Genomic DNA, 19884 nt, shown 5'->3' with positions numbered 1-19884 from the left:
GACAATTTCCATCTGAATTTCATTTAATGGGATTGTTGCATCAGCAGTATAGGATTGAGGTGAAGTTGTGGTCTTGCAAGCGAGCATAGAGCAGTATTCCAACAACTCGAGAACCAGCATTGGGCCGTCTTTGTTTGTGGGTTTAGTCGTAAAAAACTGATCATATTTCAAACTTACAACAGGATAATCAGCTATGTTTTCATCCAAAGCATTATTAAGTTTCCTACACTGTGTCCACTTTTTAACTCAAGATTGTCCAAACGTGGATAATTTAAAACCTTTAAATTCATGTATTGCGGTCGGTTGTTTAGCAATAATAGACTGTTCTTCAAAATCAGGAAGCTCAAGCTCAACTGTTTCCAGCTTTTCCAGATCACTTAAGAAGTCGTCATCATAGGCAACTTCCACTGTCATACTTGAATTCACTGACATTATAACTAAGTGGTACCTACTGGACCGTATATATAAATAAAAATATACAATAAGCTACAAAGCGAGAGTCAAGAATTTCTGCGACCACGACACCACGTGGTATAAGGTCACTCAAGCGTATAATTTCGGTCGAAATGCGTCAGATAAATCCCTATCTTCACAACCCTATAATCATGTACTTTAGTACTTATATGACTTTCCGGCTTATCCATCGTGCTATTATATAGGTTTCAATTTTCGGACGGTTTATAAATGTAGCATTGTTTGCTGAACTCAAGTGGGTCTGTATTGCGCATTTAAACTACAGTAAATAGAACTCGTGCTATATCATGTGGCTCGTTGGTCTAGGGGTATGATTCTCGCTTTGGGTGCGAGAGGTCCCGGGTTCAAATCCCGGACGAGCCCTCCCTTTTTGAATGTTCGTATACAAAATATCCACACGGGTTTATAAACTCAACTATTCTGATAACAGTTACTCGAATTAACTTGTTTTATTCAGAAGAATAAAAACTAAAAAAGTCCAGGATAAAATAAACAAACATTAACATACTCTTTTTACCTGTATTGACACAGTACATGCACGTATGACTTACACAACCAGATACAAGTGGTTGAAATATGATGCCTACAGTCGTTGTAAATCCGGTTCGGAATGAGTTGTGATATACCACGCGGCTCGTTGGTCTAGGCTAGGGGTATGATTCTCGCCTGGGACGAGCGCTGCATTTTGCAAACCGCTTGAATTATTTTCAGTGTTTGATAAACTCCAATATGGCCGATCGAATTTGAATCGTTTTGTTTAAATGAAAACGATAAAACTTAAAAAAAGTAAATCTTAAAATACCTCCCCGTCGGGGAATCGAACCCCGGTCTCCCGCGTGACAGGCGGGGATACTCACCACTATACTAACGAGGACTGCGACTTTAAGTGGTGAAAAAACCGTCAGATTGTCAGCGTGACAGTCTGAGACAATCGCGCAACATAAAATGAATAATTACCCCGTGTAACGGTCCACTACTTGTTAGTAATTAGGTGACATAAATTTAACACCTATCAGCAACTAAAACCGCGTAACTTTCACCTGTGCAGACGCTCATCTATAGCTTATGACGCGTATATGACTTACATATGGAGGTAACCAGGTACAAGTGGTTAAAGTATATACAGTAGGGTGGGGGAAGATGGGACACCTTTAACACCTAATATCCAAATAGCCTGATTGTGTTTTAAACAATTAACAACGTTCTGTGGAAGTCGTGAAGACACGGTTTTATAATTCATTGAATTTTCTCTGTTTACCACCAAATGAAAAGAGAAAACTAAACGAAAGGGTGTTTTATCTTCCCCCACCCTACTATATATGATGTCTACAGTCGTGGTAGAACCGGTCCGAAATGAGTTTGTGTTATATCAAGTGGCTCGTTGGTCTAGGGGTATGATTCTCGCTTTGGGTGCGAGAGGTCCCGGGTTCAAATCCCGGACGAGCCCTTGCTTTTTTGTAAAAAAATCAATGTCGTTTGAAACTGCATTATGGGATTACGTTTTGGTATTTTGTTTATAGGCCTATTTATTAATCGTTTTGAGAACGTCTTAAAAAGTTGTAGATTATAACAAATTGAAATACATTATTACAACTCGTGAATAAGGTCTATTACTCTATACGTTTCAACAGTGTTGGCATTCGCGTATATATAGCCTGAGCAATTGCATCAATTTGCCGCTTGCCAGATTCATATGGTTTAAAGCGCAACATAGGCCTATAACCTGAAACTAAAGTTCAGTTTGTGGCACAGATCGTTAGAAAATAGCGATAAATCATTCTCGCTATACGTTGAGTTAATTGTTCATTGATAACAAACCTAAAAGATATTATTAAAAAAATAATATTGAAACAAAAATGTAAAAGGCCTCCCCGTCGGGGAATCGAACCCCGGTCTCCCGCGTGACAGGCGGGGATACTCACCACTATACTAACGAGGACTGCATGATTTATTGGTGAAAAAAGCGTCAGATTGCCAGCGTGACGGTCTGCGACATCCGCGCAACATAAAGTAAATATAATATCCGTTCTAACAATCAAAACCTTTTTAGTAAATATTTGACATAAATTAATTATATATGGCAAGCTGGGGTATAAGATAGGACACGTTTTATTTATATTTTCTCTTCCACAGCGTGACCGTCTGCAACATTCCCACAACATAAAATAACCTACATATGGCGACAACCGGATACGAGTGGTTGAAGTATAGCCTAATGCCTACAGTCGTGGTAAATCCGGTACGAAATGAGTTTTTGCTTTACCGTGTGGCTCGTTGGTCTAGGGGTATGATTCTCGCTTTGGGTGCGAGAGGTCCCGGGTTCAAATCCCGGACGAGCCCGAATTTTAAAAAATAATACTTCTTTTTGAAAAACCGTATAATATGGGGTTGTGTAATGGTATTTTGTTCTATATTTATTATAAATTGTTGGTAAAGTTATAAATCGCACGAGCTATAATAATCAAACATAGCCTAAAATGGCTTGTTTGTCTGCTGGGTGTAACGACCAAGCTTATTTTCTTTCAACTAAATCTAAATATGTTTTTAACAGTAAGCGTGTTTTAACAACTGTTGTTTTGTCGCTATATTAGTACTATAAGCCTTTTCGTTTAAAATATTTCTAAAGACAAAACAGAGTTGTAATTATTATTGTTATTATAACACATTTTATCACAGTATTACAACTTGTACAATAGCGTTCATGCGCCTAACTTACGCGTATATATAGCTTATTATATGCAGGGCGTTTACCGGATACACGTGATTTAAAGCGCGCCAGATAAATCCTGAAACACAAGTTTAGTTTGTGACACAATCCGGCAGACCAGTGGTAAATGATACTGGCCAGGTCGAGATCATGTATGAGTAAATCACGCGGCTCGTTGGTCTAGGGGTATGATTCTCGCTTAGGGTGCGAGAGGTCCCGGGTTCAAATCCCGGACGAGCCCTGCTTTTGGAGTTATAGTTTGGGTATTTTTGACAGCGCGCACGCGTTATAAATATGATTTAAAATTAAACTCAATTGTACCAGGTGGCTCGTTGGTCTAGGGGTATGATTCTCGCTTTGGGTGCGAGAGGTCCCGGGTTCAAATCCCGGACGAGCCCTGCTTTTATAGTGGTGTATTTTTTCTCATTTAACCGGTGAACGCTTGTGATCACTTTGGGGCATTTTAATTATTTGAGACCAAGTTTGGCAAAAACCTACTTTAATATAACAGTAATACAAATCAAAAAGCCTCCCCGTCGGGGAATCGAACCCCGGTCTCCCGCGTGACAGGCGGGGATACTCACCACTATACTAACGAGGACTACGTCTGAAGTATGGCGAACGATGCACTAGTACGTACGCGGTATAGGAATTTTTATTTGGTCCCTTACGTAATTGGTTTACAATACGAGTAACCTATATGCTGTCAAAGGATATGTTCTTAAACCGACTATTTTAGACAAATGTGCCTTGTTTTCAATTTATGAAAATGTATATTGCCCCCTTTGGTATTTAACGGTATCTGTGTGCGATATTAAACCGCTTGATTTATGTAGGATGCGAAATTATATTCTCGGTGCCTTTCATTCCAAGCATTCATGTAAACGTAAAGGGTGATTTATATTTGGAAGGCATCTCTTTTTGCAGCTTATCGTACCAGAAATTTAACTTTTTGATATGGAAAACCTTTTTTCCTCTGTTAATATTTATAAAAGTGCCTTAAAATCTTTATAACCATTTCATATTGTACGCTTTGCGTAAAAAAATATTCCAGAAATTTGTAAGTTTAATAGTGCATACATAAGAAACCTAATTTTCCTGTTATTAACCTGTTGTTGCGACTAAAGCCATGGCCGCAAGACCACCAAGCTCTTTACGTGGCCGCCCACCCACAGGGTCAATGGGACGACCATCTTCTAGTATGAGGATGGGTCCTCCTGGAACGGGACGACCTGGAACTCGTAGTGGGCAAGCTGGAGGGGGAAGTAGCGTGTTTGGATCCGGAATTAAAGTACAAGATAGGTGAAATTTTTAATGTTTATTTACTCTAAAAGTGATTTATTAATATCTATTTAAAAGTAGAAAATAGTTCATTTATCAATTGGATTTTTTTGTTGGGTTTTATTATTTACAAAGGCTATATTTTTTTTCGATTTTAGTTAGTTTAGATTACATACATTTTATATGCATTGCTTTCTATTGTTTGTGGGTGAATTTCTACAGCCTGGTACGCCATAAAAGGCTAGAATATAAGTGTCATTGCAAGTGTATATATGCCAAGCCATGGCACAGAAAAAAACAACTTTTTTTAATATAATACTTTAACACCTACAGACCAATGACTCAACAAGGTCTGAGTGGAATGAAGACAGCAAGCAGGGGTCAACGACAAATCCAAGATCGTTCTTACTGGCTTGGGGAGATAAGAGCAAAAACAACTGAACTTACTTCTGAGATCCATAAGACCGAAACTGCGATTGTGAAACACCAGGAGGACAATAACACCTTTCTCATGTTTGAAAAGCGAGCTGAAACTTTGGCGAGTGAAATTGCAGAGATACAGGTCTGTTGAAGTACTATGCATAGACATCAAGTTTTTTTAAAGTTTTTATTGTTGGGTGACATCATAAAAATGCATTGATTATTGTGGGTTCTGCTTATATGTATAGACACATAGCAGCAAGGAAAAAAATAATTTAAGACTGAAACTGGAATGCCAAACATATGATGTCACCACTGTTTCAAAAGTTGGGTAGCATGTATCCAAAGACACCTCTAATTTTACCCCTATCCTAATTTGACCCATTTCCTATTAGGTTAGAAGGTTACTATGAATAATGAGATGATTCTGTACAGTCTCTTATTTAATAGGTTAATCTATTGAAATATTTTACTTGAAGGGTGAGTTGCACGATTACAACATGATGATGGACCGAGTGAACATGAACCATGATATCTCTGACATGGTCGAGGACCTTAATGCTCTCAAAGTTCGCAACGACAGAGAATCCGACAGTCTTGAGCGAATCTTTAAAGACAAGGAAGCAAAAGAGAAACAGATTGAAAGCATTGAGAAGGAAATAAGAAGAGAAAGGACGCTCACTGAGAATCGTGTGCAAGAGATGGGAGATGACATGAGAGAACGATACTCAGCTCTTAAACAACAGAGTTTTCAAGTAAGTCAATTTAAAATAAGATATAAATACAATGTGTATTCACCTTCAGTGTCATACATGAGGCCTTATAACATTGTGTCAATATTAAAACAGATTTTACTTTAGAGTTTTAAATTGAATTAAAAATATTTCTATTAGTGATTATGATCTGATGTGCAAGCTTAAGTAATTTTGTCGTAACCATATTTTTTCCATAATTACAAATTATCACCTTCATGGCTTGGTAACTATGTTTTCTCAATTTCTCTGGTGGTAATGATTATATATTTAATTTTTTCACAGACGCTTGACAAGCTGCATGAGTTGCAAGAAATGATAGAATCTTTGACAACAAAGCAACAAGTCCTTGAGATGGAGATGCAGAATGATGCGGCAAAGATGGAGGCGGTTCATCTGTACAAGAACTTGAATGAACTCAATGAGAAAAGAGAGCAATTGGAAGAAGAGGATAGATCAAGATTGAGTCCTGAGCAGGAGCAGCAGCAACTTCTAGCAAGCGTGAAATCTCATAATCAAGAGATCTCGGTCCTTGATCGTCAGAATCGTGAACTGGGGGAAAGGATGAACATACTTAATGATGATCTTCAACAAGTGGAGAATGAATTGGAAGATCAGGAGGTAAAAGGAGGAGTCTTGTCACTGTTTTAATGTATGTCATGTATGTCTATAAAGTGGGGCATAATTTGAAATTTTCCTATTTAAGTTAGTCTTAATTTATTGTGTATTAAAAAGTCTTGTGATATTTAGACAGGAAAATACAGCAAATTATACCTGCAAGTTACAGTGTATATGTAAAAGTAAAATAAAACTTTGTCACTGTTGCTATTTTTCTACCGAAATACGGTGTATTATATAGAAATATAGTAGCTAATTGGATTACATTTATATATGACCACTTTGCAGGGTGAGGCGACAGAGAAGTTCAGACTTCTTCAAAAGCGAGAAAAGTCAATGGTGGATTTTGCTGCAAACTTTGTGGGACAGAAAGAGGAACAAGTTGGCCAACATTCACAACTACAAGATTCCATTGTAGTGTTGCTTGAACAAGTTTCAAAGACAATTGGATTCGGGGAGAATCTGCCGTCAAAGAGAGATATGAAAGCACTAAAGGTATTGTGTTGTGTGGTGATGATATGTGTATGCTGTGTGTTACATTCTGTTTAATGTATTAATTACATATACTGATGGAGTGATGGTATATATATATATCAGAAACAGGGTTCAATAAAATGTAAAGTATTGGTTTTTATTTGGACATTTGCCTGACACCCAAGTGGCCACTGAGTTGACGCAATGTGTGTTAAATGTCTTTCCCAACGAAAAGTTAATTGTACCAGTGTTGGGCATCAAGCACAGTACTGTTTACCTACAATGTAATCGCCTAACCACTGAGCCATGGTGCCTGACCAATGGGACCACTATTGTATCATTCTTGAATGTACATAAATATTAAGCCAGGGTGTTCTGTTTTTAAATGCTGCCATAGTGCCATTTCTCCAGGCTGTAATTCCCCCACCATTGTGTTTAAATAATTAAATGTCTCCAGAATGATCTTGAGTTCAAGGAGGGTGAGCTACAGAAAGCTGAAGCCACATCTTCATCATTGATGGGTGAAAGTTCCAAGCTACATAGTGATCTCACTAAGGTGGAAGAACTTGAAGATAAAATAAATGATGAGAAAAATGCTCTTAATCAGAAAATGGAACAGATGCTACAAGAGCTGGAAGTTTACAGGTAGGATTTTTTTTATCTTCTTTTTGCAAGTAGTTTGATAGTTACCATACTGCATAACTTATAGTTTTATGCAATTGAACTACAAACAAGTATATTTGTTGTGTACCAGTATTTTATATAGGCTATATATCTAATATAAAACACCCTTATAGTTGAGTTTCTATTTTTGAGTAAAAAATCTTAAATTATGCAGAGACATAGATGCTCTGCGTGCAACTGCAGAGAAAAAGAAAAGAGAGCTTGGAAAAGAGAGAGAAGAACTGGAAAAGAAGAAGGGAGGTTTTCGTGATGATTTGACTGTTTTGAATAATGAATTATTGGAGAAACAGAAAATCTTGGAGGAAAGTGAAACGCATGCTCAGCTTGCTAACTTGGAAAGGAAATGGCAACATTTGGAACAAAACAACTATGCTCTAAAAGTAAGTTAATGATTAACTTAAACTTGAAAATGCATTGTATGTCTTTTTTTTCTTACACATAAATTGTCAGCAGCAGAAAATAAAAGTGTTAAAACTAATACTCTTTTTCGTGACAGGAATACATTGCTTCTAACTCTGTGAACTCTGGAGCCGTGAAACACAAAGTTACCAAAGATGTGATTGAAACTAACCAACTGCTACAAGATATTTACACCAAGTCATCATTACTTTGAAGCTGCTAAGAATGGATGACATGAAGTCACAGGAAAGTGAAACTTTGTTTTCTCTATAGGAAAGCATAAGGACTTGTTGCTGTTTCTACTTTTGCATAAATTTTCACTTTAAAATTTTTAGATGTTTAGGGATGTAATTTGTTTGTTTTTAATAAATGTTTAAAAAACATAACATACATTTAGTTTTTGGCTCCTATAAAAGCGCATGGCAGTTTTGAGTTATGCTCATACGGATAGGCGCTAGAAAATTGCAGGTATTTACTCGGCACAACTACTCAAGGCATTATGAGAAGTTACAAAAACATTTGTAGATAGTTTTTTTAGTTATTTTAGTTTTTTTAGTTATTTTAGTACTGGATAACTGAAAATAGCCTAATTTTAATAGTCAGAAATGTTTTATGAGCTTCTGTTTTTTATATTAGTGAACTAGAAGTGTGTGTGTGAAGATACTACCAGTATTATAACTTGACAGTATATAAGTGATCTTGTACAACTGTTTTATGACAATCACAAGTCCTCATTTTAGAGAAACAGGTATACTCTGGAAATTTCTGCAATGCATTAATCAGTAAACATAGTGATAGAAACCAATTTTTTCTCAAAGGTGTGTGCATTTAAATATCCCTGCCTGTTGTTGTAAAGAAACTACACCATAATGTTTTCATTGTTTTGTTGCAAAAAAATAGTTACGACAACTTAAATTGAAATAAGATTTGTATTAAATATTATCAGCGTTAATATAAAGATAGCAGTTCTACTTAAATTTTATTAAATTAACTTGGTGTTGATTTGTAGCACAAGTTCATAACGCAGCTGATAAAAATGATGCATAACACTGTGATATACACTCAACATCAAGAAAATAATGCAACAATCAGAACAGTGATTAATGACAGTGCAAATTGGAAGCAAGGGGTGTTGCAACTAATGTAGAATTATTTCGATTTTCGTTTGCTTCGTTTTAACATTGTAGCCTGGAATTTTATGTCAACAGTTAGATGGAGACATCAGATTACGGGGTTAGGAATAGTGAAATAAGTACTGTTGCTGCCAGGTGTATTATACCTGCCTTGTTAAACAGCTGTTCTGGATTTATGGGATATTTGCCCAATTACATAAGCCACTTTTTTACCATTCTACTGCACAAGTCTTAACACATAGGCGCCAAACTTTTTTGATAGCAGGATAAGTGGTACATAAAATGCGTACGCTACATGTGGGCATGTGGTAGCACTCTGGTCTGGGTGTTTGTCCTAGGTCACATGGCGTGCAGGGCTGCGAGACCTCACCCACTTGGAATAGAACATAACATGATATTCCTCACCTGCATAGAAGACACCGTGATAATGATCCTTCCAGGTGGTTGCATCCACGGTTCCCCATCTACTTGCATTGCAACTTCCCTCTTAAGTGTGATCCTTATATATTCACCTTGTGCCAACCTCATACCTGTTCTGAGCCCACTGTATATCTGGCTCTGTGGAGAAGTAATAGAGTAACGAGATGGAAATCGATTTTCAACTTATACCGATTTTCAAGATTTCAAATTATAACCGATTTTCAAGACTTCTAATATGCTTTATATGAATTTAGATTCACTTTGCTAATTCTATGATGTACTTTACAGGATCTAAACATTCAGTTTAGACTCAATTTCCCCTTTCTATGCTATATGGTTGATACCATACCATACCATACTAGCTTACCATATGAGCAACCCCACCAACACCAAGCACTTCTAACATTCCATCTCCAATAGAAGGTTGGTTGAACCTCTTACTAACAGCGCTACCCCATGCATTGGAACCCGCACCCCAACTGCGGATAAACAATATGATCAATCAGTCAAATTACTTGAATTTACGAACAATTTTTGGCTTGCGAAGGTTGTAAGGGGGTAAATGGTTTAAAAAACATGATAAATTAGTCTCCTAGTTGTATATTACATTATTATGTATAAATGCATGGTATTGGAAAGCATTAAAGAGCACAGTTTCATTTAGTAGGTGTTCATGCTGGACTTGATATTATAATAGGTTAGATTTAAAGTAATACCAGAATATTATTTTTTATTGAATTAAGATGAATCTTACCTCGTGATATTAAGAAATATGAGACCTTTGATTGGTGGAAGGTCTATCACGTGATCATCAACTTGCAATTCGATGACATTGCTTAAATTAACGGAGCGACTTGTCATTTTTTTTAAACCAGCTTTAAAATATAAAGCTTTGTTGCGAAGCCTGTAGATTAGGAGGTTTAGATTCAGTGCAACTTGTAAAAAAATCGGTATTAAAAATTTTCACTTTAATTTTACTTCATGTTTGTATCTACACCAGCTTAGATGCATAGAACAGATTTATGGTCAGTGGCTGATAGTTCACTAAGCCGGGACTAATAAAGTCGAAAATTGTCATGTTAAAATTACTGGTTCACCTGCTTGTACATCTTTCTGGGTTTTCTTCTCTTGCAAGGTGGAAAGCAAGACTTAGTTCTGCGTCAATCCCAATCCCGAAGTAATTGTTCATTGCCACCATCTTTAACCCTTCGGGTGCGGTAGGACACTGCATGTAATTGTGCGTGAATTTCGTTGAAGCAATAGGACTAGTAGTTGGAAAATTTCAAGCACAAACACGTTTGTTGCAATTTCGTTATACCGGGTCAAGGCCTGCAGCATGGCATGCCATGGGAACTGGGATTTAGTCGAGCACTGCCCAATATCGCTACTGTGTTATTGTGTCACAGGCACAATAATACAGTTGTAGTTCATTTTTGTATCTGTCACACCTGGGTGGATAATCCTGGATCTGTAGTGCATTAATCAGTAAACAGCTAAAATGTGGTCAAATAAAAAACAGGGTTGACTTTGTCGGTTTTTATGATGTGGTGTATGCTTGAAAAGTTGGTACAAATACAAACTATAAACACAAATTACTGTCACTGGTTCTGGTGGCTCCTTTTTAAATGAAGATATAACAGGTAAAGACATCTTTTTAAGTTGAGTTGGTGGCTTTTCAGCAAGATAGGTTTCAGACACTACACTGTAATTTCTTCCAACATTAAATCTGGAAATAAAACAACTCTTTATAGTTTGGCCTGGAATATTGCGCTGTTACAAGAATTTTGTAACAAACTTCATACTGGAGTTATTAAATCATGTTTTTTTGATTGACCAGCTGTTTGTCAATGCTGGGGGTGCTGTATCGTTTTAACATAATCAGTGGTAGACGTTGAATAATTTGAAGACAAGGACTTACTGTGGTAGTTCATCTATCTCTTCCTCATCTAAGATCAAATCTTCCTTGGATTCCACAACCATCTGAGAAGCCTCCTCCCGACTTGAAATTTTGAAACTTTCGTCAAATTTAACAAACGGACCAAACTCCTCTTTCGTACTTTCAATTTCAACTTTTTGCTGCTTAGTTTTGTGCAACAAGCTCCTGTTTTCTTGTTCAGTATTTTGTTCCTGGTCATTTTTTTCAGCCAAATCAGAATTTGGATCCCGTTTAACTGAGTTACTGCATGAGTCCAGCTTCAATTTATCTTCTAACTGTTCATGCAACACTTCATTATCACAGTGGGTTGAAGTTTGAACTTCTGCGTTATTTTCTTCACAAATAGCTTCATCTGGGGGTAGGTATGATTTAAAACCTGTCGAAGTCTTATTTTCATCATTTTTTAAAGTTTGAACTTCTGCATTATTTTCTTCACAAACAGCTTCATCTCGGGGTAGGTAAGATTTAAAACCCGTCAAAGTCTTTTTTTCATCATTTTTTGAACTTTCAATTGTCCCCTTTGATGCAGGCTGTGGTTCAGCACCCAGGCTCATAATGATATTAATAGGGGAAGTCATTGAATGAGCAAGTTCGGTGCCGATGTTTACATTTTTTACTTTATTTACAGCGTCAGAAACCAACAAGGGAGCTTTCTCAGGGTGAATGTTGTTATCATTGTTTTCAACAATTGAGTCGAATAATAAGTTCCATCTGTCAAGCTTTACAGGACTGGAGTCAGAAATCTGTGAAGTGAATTCGTAAGGTTGACTTTTAGTTTATAATAAAAAAAAATTGTGGAACAAAGCATGAACAATCGTAACAGCTTAAAGTCTTGAATACAAACTGACTATGTTCCATGGTACCTTTACTATGCCATGCAAAAATAACTAACTGAAACACTGACAGTTTTTATTTATTTAAAAACCTGAGCTAGCAGCATTTCTGCACATTCTCCGTTCCAGCTCGAACCACAACCCAGCACTCGCGCAAGATCGTTGCCTGTCCCCACTGGTAGAACGGCTATGTGGGGAGCCTTACATTGTAGTTGACGTTGTAGCAGCTCAAGATGGGACAACACCCATCCTACTGTACCATCACCTCCACAGATTAGCACTTTGAACTTGGGTAGTCGTCGAAAGGCATAAAATCTACAATGGAATTGTTTTATTTTGGGGGATTTTTACCAGTAAGCTAAGAAATAATGCAAAGGTATAGATGGTCAACATAATTAGTTCATATTGGGAGAGAGCTTAGAATTTGTGTCTATCTACAGCACAAATGTTTTATTTTGGCAGAGATTTAACTAAGTTTAGAATTCGGTGTTCGTGTTATTTACTGTGTAATTATATTGACAGAGTATTGAATAAGATGGTTAATAATGTACAATCCATAATAAAGAAGTTTACAGTGCTATGATTAATTCATGCTTATTCAAGTGTATAGTCTAATTAAAATACAGCGTAGGGACCCAGCACATTGATCAATTATGCATGAAAGACAGAAATAGTAAAAGTACGCAGGTTGTACTGCAGCCATAGCCAGGAATATGAACCATTCTATAAGTTCGTTAAAAGGACAACGTTAATTATAGAAGAATAATCATGAGAAAATGTGAAATCTGCAAATTTGTCATGGACTGAAATAGCTGATGAATAAGTTTATTTATCATTATTGAAAATAGTACAATACATGTGGTTAATGGCTATAAGGGGATATGAAGGGATTATATTGTTAAGCATTAGGAACCTTTATTAAATTAAGGCTGAATATAAAATTCAATCAGGTCATAGGCCACACTTTCATTTAACTAGGTTATCTAATAGTGGCTGCCATAAGCCTTAATCATTTGTGGGTAGCCTACTTATTATTTCAGCTATATTTAGCTGACAAAACACAAATGGCACAGCTCAAATCTATTAGTGTAACGTAATATACATACAATATAATTTGAAAGAAAACATAGTAACATACCCAGGAGCAGCACCAGCCTGATCTATAAGAAATATCTGGTTTTTATTGAGAAACTGGGAGAGTTCGTTATAAACTTCTTTTCCTTGTCCGCCACCACTTTTGCAGTTGATAAATACAAGTAGGGGGGTAAGAGGGTCGCTTATTCCACTGGGCTGAAAAGTCAGAGTTATTTCAACAGGCGTGAAGAAAGTAACATTTGCACTGAAAGGTCAATAATAGAAGGTTATAAATAGAGCATGAGGTGAAACAACACTTCCTCTTTGCTTAGTCGTGAAATTTAAACGATATTATACGGTCACTTAGCTTGGTATGAATAAGCAGTAGTTGTGAAGAAAGTAAGACCAAGTAGGTTGCGCATGTCAGTTGCGCCGCTACACCACGCAACTGCTAACAGGAAACAAGCTCTATTGCCCATACAATGGACTGTATTATAAAGTGGGGTTTAATTTCAGTAGGCTTGATATATAGGCTTTTTAGCTGGGCTTATGGCCTATATATCACCTCCTCTGCTTTATTGCAAAGCAGTAACAAGAACAAACAATCGCTATCATCAAGATATAAATAACTGTTTATGACGAATCAATAGCAAAGGCTAACAATTAACTGGAAACCAATGGGCAACCAAACACACAAGAAAGGGACCGTAACATTTATTTCATTGAAGATTGTAAATAGGTTACCTTTACATCACAGCTTAACATTTACGCTGGGGCTATTTACTGTGATGTAAAGATGCAGTAAGGGTCACTGGTTGGTATTAATAAAATTGAAACAGATTCTTTATAGACACTGGTTTCAACTTAGTTACTGCATCAATTAACAATTATGCAAAGCGGAAGTTGCACACAAAGGTGTTCATTAATCACTCACACTAGTGATGTAGGGAAGCATTGTTAAAGTTGCTTGCTTTCCCATCATACGTGTGGTGGAGAAAAGTTTTAAAGCACTGGATGCATGTGAACCATTTCCAAAAGTAACAAAGAATGCACCTGGAATGCAATTGTATGAGATATAAAATGAGTAAACAAGCAGGTCGAAGTCCTAACATAATTTACAGCTTTAATATACATATGACATTTACCTATAGCAAACTTTTACCAATAGTTTACTTGGAATAACAAGAAATTGAAGCTTAATATTTGGTAACAGCATTAATTTGGACACTGTTATCAGAAGGTCTACAACCTTATTACTTGTGCTAAACTTTTATATTTGTATGGCATATTGCCAAGCAAAGAAAATATTGTTACTTGTTATTTTGATTTTGGGAGTAGAATAGTAGCTATAAAACTATATTGAGTATAATGCTGTTTTGCGTTAAACCCTTTTTGTTTAGTTGAACTTACCTATAGTAGGAAATATGGGACCCACTGTGACGCGATCTGAAAACAAATATATGTACAATGATATATGTTTTCGGAGGTATTTTAAAAGGCAATTAAATTTATGCAACATATACTTGGCAAGGTGCTATTTCACAACTGTGTGTTAAGTCTTGAGAAATATGGTAATACTAAGTCTCAGTACAACCATAGTCAGACAGTGGGCCATTTTTGTATTTTGTAAAAGGGAAAAATCTGTTTAAATTAAATTCCAATACAAGTTGTGCTAATCAAATGAATGAAACTTCTTTTTAAAAGAACAGTGAGTCATTTTATTGTACTTAATGACATCACTGAAAAAAATGGTCATACTGTTTTCTTTCTTTCAAAAACTGTTACATGATGATGATGATGATGTTATTATCTTTATGGATTTTCTAATTAAGACTTTAATCAGTCCGACATTGTGTCTTAGTTTTACTGACAACACCCAATGTTTACATATGGCAATCACACAGTTTTTATGCATTACCGCTTATGGAAATGCAAACAAATATTTGGTATTAAAATTCCTAACCACCCACCAATTTTGGTGCACTGTGCTGCATAGTCAGTATAGGCCGAGTTTGGTAGATCTACGGGGAGCCCACCCACATGTAAAGTTAAGTCTCTACCCTTTGACATATTTCTCCTAATTGCTTTGTGGTGCCCTGCAAATATATTAAACAAACATTAGGTTGGTGTTTCATTCACAATGTACGTCATAAAACTAGGCTAACTGTTCAAAGTACACAGATATTGGGGTATTTTTGGCTTGTGTGTTTGTTTAAAGTTAGACAAAAATTTTACCATTAATAAATCACATATTACATCTGTACACAAGCAGAGCACTACTGGCTTGTTTGGAAAGAAAGCTAGCTCCTGTCAATAGTTTAATTAAGTGGTCTTGGTCGTGATGGCTTGCAAAGGCAATGTAAACAACTCCTAATTGACAGTGTTCAATTTAACTTTGAATTAAGTTAGCTTTTCCCCGAGGAGCACTGCCACAGCCAATTTACCAGTCTATAAATACATTCAGCATCAAAGCCAAGCTACTGAGGCTTTACTTACATGGTTTGTTGCCTGGGCTTTGGTTCTGTGGCTCAGTGGATAAATCTATATAAAAATTAATCAGGCCAATTATGAATTATATTACACATTATGCACTCAATAATTAAAAGATTAAGGATATACATTGGTTAATTAGGTTGATAGAGTGTATGGCAACAGACTACTTTTATTTTTTCAATGATAATTATTTGTTTGTTTTCCAATATAAATAAATAATTTAAATGTCAGATAGCCTAGTTTGTTCAAGTTAAGCTTTGGATTATTGTAAAACACTTTTCCTTTTAAACTACAATTCATTTCAAATTAGGTGTTTTAATTTCAATGAAAAATTACAGCCAGCCCACACATTTATGAAACAGAATGCACCAAACGCATGTGACGTAAATAACTGGAAAAAAAGGAACCTGAACGCTGTTGTTTAAGTGAAACAAAACCATCTTCTTTTAATGGCAGCCATACGTAGCTCATTGGTAGCAGAAACTGATTGAAACAGCTTGACAAATCAACTGTATAAGCGTCATTCTCGGTCTCCTGCAAGTATTAACTGGTATTACTTAGGATTCAAAAGCTTTGCTCTATTGGTAATTTACCATTTTATTAAGACAATAAAATAAACGGATATTTTAGTCTATAGACCAGCTCCAATCTAAATTCGGCTCCCAAGTGTCCTTTTCCCAAGACCTCACTCGAATAGAATATTAGTACCGCTAATTAAACAGGGGTAAAATTGACCTACAATTTGCATAATGCATTTGCGTAGTAATAACACAATTTGGATGTTTCCATGACTTAACAAACAGCATTTTTGGCAACTAATTTCTTGGACAGTTAGGCCTACCCAAGCAATAAAAAACACAGCCAAGGGTATCTTGTTGTACTTTAAAAACAAGGTTTCTTCTACTTAATTGATTCAGAGTGCTGTCACTTACAAGGGATTTAAGAAGGGCACCTCATTAATAATGCAAACACTTCTTGAAATATTGACAGAATGAAGTTAGCAACAAAACCTAAACCCAGTGTGCACATTACATTGATTGATAGGGATAGTAATAAGTTAGAACTTAAACTTAATTTTAACATTAAAGAATCATTGAAAACAGCAGCAATAGGGCAATTGTTTTAACAGTAGTTTAGAGTCTAATACAACCTATAGGAGCCGATTGGAAAATTAATATAAAACACCTTAATTGTGAATGAATCATAGTCATACTTAAAACACAACTCACCCCTTTTGTGCTACTATGTGCAAGTCTTTCACCTACTTCCAAGTTTTCTTTTTGAGATACTCGCCGTAAGGGTTCATGCCTATGCGGCCCTGCCACCGTCTGCATAGCGCTTGTTCAATGTGAACCAAAGGAAATTACCCAATAGGCATATCAATGTCGTACTTAACCAGGCATGGTAAATAGACTAACTAACTAGGATAAACCGAACGTCGAAACGTAATTAAAACGGCACCATAGAGTCAAAAGGCAATAAAAATAAGTTTTATTGATTTACTCTCTTCAATGGCACACTGCACCGCTAGAAACTTATACAGAACAGCGCTTCAAACTCGCTAAAAACCAGACAGCGCTTTACTACGCGATGCTCAATCACTACTAGCTTGCGCCTACTATCGTCTCTCCCGCGCACTACGCAATAACGTTGCCTTCTTCGTATTGCCAGCGATAATACGAGGAGTGAGTACACAAAACTCTGTTTTGTGACGATTGTAAAGAATATTTATGAATCGTCTCCGCTTTAAACTTCCAAGAAACAGAAAAGCCGAACATGTGTTCGCGCAGTTATTGTAATGATTTACAATTTGTTAGGCAAGCTTCTTGATTAAGTAAAGATCAATATTTGATGTACGTCTTAATTATCTATTTTCACAATAACAAGCTGAATCGAAAGAAATATTCGCGGACAGGTGTCCAATTCTCTGTAACACATTGGTAAGCTAAACAAGTTTCGATTCCTAACCGAAACACACGGTATTAAATAGCCCTGTGTTTCATACTTGTGCAGGTTTATACTGCAAGCATGTGTTAAAAGCCCCTATTTTCACTTTGTTGGTCATATGGCAAATTTTTCTGTTGATAATTTAAAAACACTGCTCGTTTGTGTTTAGTAACAACCAGGTGATTTTTTGTTCGCGTCATAATGAAAAAACAGTTTTGGCGCACAAATTTGTGCGATGTTTTTGATATCCGACTCGGTGAATATGAATGAATGAATGAATGAATGTGACTTGGCCGGAAAACAACAGTGGTTATCACACGGAAGTAGCACCTCATGTCAACTTACGAGTTACCATGTATAGTAGGGTGGGGGAAGATGGGACACATTTTCGTTTAGTTTTTACTTTTCATTTGGTAGTAAACAAAGAACATTCAATTAATTATAAAACCGTATATTCACGACTTCCACAGACCGTTGTTAAGTGTTTAAAACACGATCTGGATATTATGTGTTAAAGGTGTCCCATCTTCCCCGACTCTACTGTATCTTACTATGTGGGAGATTATTTTTTTTCTTAAGTATGGCTAATAATTTGGACAACCCATTAGTGACCAGTGGGTTGGAACAACTGCCGTTAAGTGTCTTGCCCAAGGACAAATACGCCCACAATGGTAGCAGAGCCTTGAATCCATTACCTTTGCGGGTTACACAGAGAGGCGCGCTAACCACTATGCCACGGCACCCTAGTGTGATTTGGAATAGGCGTACGTGGTGTTTACCTACGAATACAGGTCAAGTGTGTGTATAAAACCTTGATTGTTTTTGTTTTTATTGATTACAATTATCCAGCCACTCCCACTGTGATGTCCATCTATTTTAATAATAGTGTGCAAATACATGGTTAATATAATATTTTACAAATTTACTGCTGTGTTTGTTAATCTTCGCCTCTCAAGTTGTGGTATTGATACAATCCTCAACGCGTTATGTTACTTTTTTGTGTATTTGATCGTGACTTCAAATGCGGTAGATCGTGATTTTACTTTGCACTTTCTCCCGAACGACGGATTCAAACATGCGTACCAGATAATCCGCGTATGATAAATGGGCGACAATCCAAAACGTTTATACACGATTTTTTTCCCAATATTTAAACATGAACGAAAATTTTTACATAAATATATCAAAACCTTGTTCAAACTGCGCTTAAAAAAAGGTAAGTTTTGTAAAATATTAAATCAGAGTACTATAACTGATGTATTATAAACTATTATCACATAAAATATTACTACTTAAATGTTTGTAATGATGGGTTCATTTAGGATCCACTTAAATATGAATTTGTCATATTTTGTTAAGTTTCCTTGGCAACTGTGTTAAAACAGCTTGAAATAAGCCTATCACGGTTCAATGATTTCTCCATGTTAGGTTGATTGATATAAGTTTTGTTTAGGTTTATTTATTGCAAGTTATGATCGAAGGAGTTTTAGGTTTAGAATTAAGTGAAGTTTCTTAAATGGTGTCTATACACGCATAAAAAGTACGATAGACGTAAATTGCAGTTATTCAATCTAAGGTTATCGGCCTAATCAAGTTTATTATACGTAGAACGTAGTGTAGATTCTTTATTAGCAGTGTATTTTATTTTTTGTTGGTAACAAGCGATATTTTTAGCAGATATGGCCTTCGTTGCTGGGTAGTACTTTGTTAGTTCACACACTTTTAGTAGCACTGGAATTATAAAATGGCATCTGGAGGAATGTCGTGGCAATATTATAACAACCAGCAGAAGTACCAACATGGTACTTCATTTGGAACCTCGGGTGATGCACCAGCAAACACAGATATGAAAGACATGCACTTAAAAATGTCAAAGAAAATAGCACAACTTACAAAGGTACTAGAATTGAACACTAACTTCTAAAATGACTGTTTCTGTGTATTGTCCTTATACACTAAGTTTTGTATTATGTCAACAACTGGTCACTTATTTTATGTATGTTTTGGAGCATATATTTTAGTTTNCATTTTTGATAACAGGTAATTTATGCGCTGAACACGAAGAATGATGAGCATGAAGCTGCAATGAATGCTTTAAAAGACGCTCATGAAGAAGAAACTCAACAAATCTTGGCCGAAACTGCTGCAAAAATTCAACAGTTCAGAATTAAAATAGGAAATGACTTGGACCTACGAAAGTAAGTTTAGAACAATGGCGGGTCTCCTAATGCAATTTGCT

General features: G+C 36.2%; 3 protein-coding genes and 8 non-coding genes across 12 annotated transcripts in view; 7 read left to right on the top strand and 4 right to left on the bottom strand.

Moving 5' to 3' along the window:
• The window catches only part of LOC100176974 (intraflagellar transport protein 74 homolog), a 13196-nt gene extending 5001 nt beyond the window's left edge, over window positions 1-8195 (top strand). The window contains exons 3-10 of one of the 2 annotated variants that reach the window (XM_018811759.2): window positions 4309-4483; window positions 4796-5024; window positions 5362-5637; window positions 5920-6255; window positions 6541-6747; window positions 7184-7371; window positions 7565-7790; window positions 7907-8195. In XM_018811759.2, coding sequence (XP_018667304.1) covers window positions 4311-4483; window positions 4796-5024; window positions 5362-5637; window positions 5920-6255; window positions 6541-6747; window positions 7184-7371; window positions 7565-7790; window positions 7907-8023 — 1752 coding nt within the window. In that variant the 5' untranslated portion in view covers window positions 4309-4310 and the 3' untranslated portion in view covers window positions 8024-8195. Of the gene's footprint in view, window positions 1-4240; window positions 4484-4795; window positions 5025-5361; window positions 5638-5919; window positions 6256-6540; window positions 6748-7183; window positions 7372-7564; window positions 7791-7906 lie in introns of those variants that run through there. The other variant, XM_002128808.3, reaches the window with a different exon arrangement.
• On the top strand, window positions 766-837 carry trnap-ugg. Its single transcript has one exon. It is a non-coding gene; the product is annotated as a tRNA-Pro (tRNA).
• Window positions 1277-1348, bottom strand: trnad-guc. The gene has a single exon. It is a non-coding gene; the product is annotated as a tRNA-Asp (tRNA).
• trnap-ugg lies at window positions 1850-1921 on the top strand. Its single transcript has one exon. It is a non-coding gene; the product is annotated as a tRNA-Pro (tRNA).
• trnad-guc lies at window positions 2342-2413 on the bottom strand. Its single transcript has one exon. It is a non-coding gene; the product is annotated as a tRNA-Asp (tRNA).
• Window positions 2743-2814, top strand: trnap-ugg. The gene has a single exon. It is a non-coding gene; the product is annotated as a tRNA-Pro (tRNA).
• trnap-agg lies at window positions 3351-3422 on the top strand. Its single transcript has one exon. It is a non-coding gene; the product is annotated as a tRNA-Pro (tRNA).
• Window positions 3508-3579, top strand: trnap-ugg. The gene has a single exon. It is a non-coding gene; the product is annotated as a tRNA-Pro (tRNA).
• trnad-guc lies at window positions 3711-3782 on the bottom strand. Its single transcript has one exon. It is a non-coding gene; the product is annotated as a tRNA-Asp (tRNA).
• Window positions 8196-8676: 481 nt separating the features above from the next.
• LOC100179308 (diacylglycerol kinase theta) lies at window positions 8677-17213 on the bottom strand. The gene is made up of 15 exons (XM_002128473.3): window positions 16928-17213; window positions 16106-16232; window positions 15702-15746; window positions 15176-15301; window positions 14616-14651; window positions 14140-14258; window positions 13270-13421; window positions 12224-12446; window positions 11281-12041; window positions 10959-11088; window positions 10460-10587; window positions 10117-10266; window positions 9730-9841; window positions 9348-9500; window positions 8677-8997 (listed from the first exon to the last, which is right to left on the bottom strand). The coding sequence occupies exons 1-15, from the start codon at window positions 17030-17032 to the stop codon at window positions 8959-8961; spliced, it is 2406 nt and encodes an 801-aa protein (XP_002128509.1). The 5' UTR covers window positions 17033-17213; the 3' UTR covers window positions 8677-8958.
• Window positions 17214-19290: 2077 nt separating this feature from the next.
• On the top strand, window positions 19291-19847 carry LOC113474156 (protein FAM184A-like). Its single transcript, XM_026834008.1, has 2 exons — window positions 19291-19542; window positions 19686-19847. The coding sequence occupies exons 1-2, from the start codon at window positions 19390-19392 to the stop codon at window positions 19845-19847; spliced, it is 315 nt and encodes a 104-aa protein (XP_026689809.1). The 5' UTR covers window positions 19291-19389.
• Window positions 19848-19884: the final 37 nt, after the last annotated feature.

Source organism: Ciona intestinalis, chromosome 4, assembly GCF_000224145.3.
Source record: "Ciona intestinalis chromosome 4, KH, whole genome shotgun sequence".
NCBI classification, from domain to species: domain Eukaryota; kingdom Metazoa; phylum Chordata; class Ascidiacea; order Phlebobranchia; family Cionidae; genus Ciona; species Ciona intestinalis.
Note: the sequence above shows the minus strand (reverse complement) of the source record. Positions and strands in the feature narration are given on the sequence as shown.

Excerpts from the sequence above, each read along its gene's own strand:
- LOC100179308 (XM_002128473.3), bottom strand. The coding sequence starts at position 17,032 with ATGCAGACGGTGGCAGGGCCGCATAGGCATGAACCCTTACGGCGAGTA. Across the intron at positions 16,233-16,927 it reads CACATAGTAGCACAAAAGGG|GAGACCGAGAATGACGCTTA; the intron begins GTGAGTTGTGTT and ends TAATACTTGCAG. Across the intron at positions 15,747-16,105 it reads ACTTAAACAACAGCGTTCAG|ATTTATCCACTGAGCCACAG; the intron begins GTTCCTTTTTTT and ends ATTTTTATATAG.
- LOC113474156 (XM_026834008.1), top strand. The coding sequence starts at position 19,390 with ATGGCATCTGGAGGAATGTCGTGGCAATATTATAACAACCAGCAGAAG. Across the intron at positions 19,543-19,685 it reads AAATAGCACAACTTACAAAG|GTAATTTATGCGCTGAACAC; the intron begins GTACTAGAATTG and ends TTTTGATAACAG.